Source organism: Carlito syrichta, unplaced genomic scaffold (genome assembly GCF_000164805.1).
Source record: "Carlito syrichta isolate Samal-C Ts95f unplaced genomic scaffold, Tarsius_syrichta-2.0.1 Scaffold304709, whole genome shotgun sequence".
Lineage (NCBI taxonomy): Eukaryota > Metazoa > Chordata > Mammalia > Primates > Tarsiidae > Carlito > Carlito syrichta.
The window spans coordinates 68,898-70,584 of record NW_007248805.1 but is presented as its reverse complement, the minus strand read 5'-3'; the positions used below and the strand labels follow the sequence as shown (position 1 = coordinate 70,584).

The window sequence follows — 1,687 nt, the reverse complement described above, 5'->3', positions numbered from 1 at the left end:
AGGCCCCTCCACCCTGTTCCCTACCCACGCCCTAGGCAAGGTCTGCCTACCCCATCACCCCACCCGCCCCCCGCCGCAGCAGGGCCCACAGACCCTCACCCCCAAACCTGGCAGGGCCTGCAGACTCTCACCCCCCACCGCCCCACCCCTGGCAGCTTCTACCAGGACAGTGGCTCTCTGGTGCTGAAGGGTCTCCGGGCCTCAGACTCGGGCGCCTACACCTGCGTGGCCCACAACCCCGCCGGGGAGGACGCCAGGCTGCACACGCTGCACGTGCTGGGTGAGCAGCCGGTGGGGTGCGTCTGCAGGGTGCTGGGGACCTTGGAGCCACGCCCACACTGCCCCCAGGCCGCAGGCGGGCCCCACCCCCGGCCTCCCTTTCAAACTAGAGGCCCAACTGCTCCAGCCCAGGGTATAGGGGGGAGTCGGGGGTGAGGCTGTGTCCCCACACAGTGGTCTCTTCCCTCACACGGGTGGAGGCCACAGCAGCTGCTGGGCAGAAGTCTGGGTCTTGGTGCCGACTCCCAGGATTCCCTGGGAGGGAGGGTCCCACCCTTCCCCCAGGGCCCCTCACTGCCCTCCCCCCCCCTTATCCCCTCTGCCTCTCTCAGTTCCTCCCACCATCGAGGGGACAGATGACTCAGGGACGCTGGTGAGCAGGCCTGGCGAGCTGGTGACCCTGGCGTGCCCCGTGCGGGGCTCCCCACCCGTGCACGTGAGCTGGCTCAAGGACGGGCTGCCCCTGCCGCTGTCCCAGCGCACCCACCTCCACGGCTCTGGACGCAGCCTCAGGTAAGGGGTGGCGGGCAGGCATCGCCTTTCGGCACAGAACCGACATTCTGGGAATGCCAGCCAGAGGGCGGGGTGGAGACCAGGGCTGGCACGGTTGCGGACCATGGCCCAGTGGCTCATGTCAGGAGGGGTCTGAAGGCCCCAGAGGGGTGGACAGGAGCAAGAAGGGATGGGGGGGTTGCAGTCATGTTTCAGGGAGGGAGGGGGATGCGGCCAGAAGATGGGCCACGGGCTGTGATGTCATGACCAGCACTAGCGACCTTCGCACAAGCAGTTTAGAGAACGTGGTCAGGGTGAAAGGAAATTCGGGAGGAAGTGGGAACATAGACCACAGAGACGAGAGGGGTCGTCTAGGAAGGGCAGGTAAGCTGGCCCTGTGAGGCAACTTCTGGAATTTCGGAGGCAGGAGGCTTGGCTGCCCAGTGAGATGGGTCAGAGCAGGCAGTGGGGGCGGGGGCTCTGGGAGGGGCAGTTTGGGGCTTTATCCTGGGCTCTGGGCAGCCAGAAAAGGGATTAAGCAGAGGCTGGATTCAGAGTCACTGTCCCTGGCTTCTCAGTCATTAGGGAGATGGAAAAGGGCCGGGGCACAGTGGCTCACACCTGTAATTCCAGCACCTTGGGAGGCCGAGGCGGGAGGATGGCTTGGGCCCAGGAGTTCAAGACATCATAGCAAGATATCATCTCTATAATAATAATTTAAAAAAGCAACAGACTAGGCTCAATGGCTCAGCCTGTAATCCCAGCACTTTGGGAGGCTGAGTTGAGTGGATTGCCTGAACCCTGGGTTCAAGACCCACCTGGGCAAGTTGGTGAGACCTCATCTCTACAGTAAATCAAAAAAATTAGCCAGGTGTGGTAGTGCATGCCTGTAGTTCTGGCTACTTGGAAGGCTGAG

At 62.9% G+C, this 1,687-nt stretch overlaps 1 protein-coding gene across 1 annotated transcript in view; it reads left to right on the top strand.

Moving 5' to 3' along the window:
* The window catches only part of HMCN2 (hemicentin 2), a 141,516-nt gene that overhangs the window by 100,159 nt on the left and 39,670 nt on the right, over positions 1–1,687 (top strand). Inside the window, exons 61-62 of the mRNA XM_021713744.1 lie at positions 156–280; positions 612–792. Coding sequence (XP_021569419.1) covers positions 156–280; positions 612–792 — 306 coding nt within the window. The remainder of the gene's footprint in view (positions 1–155; positions 281–611; positions 793–1,687) is intronic.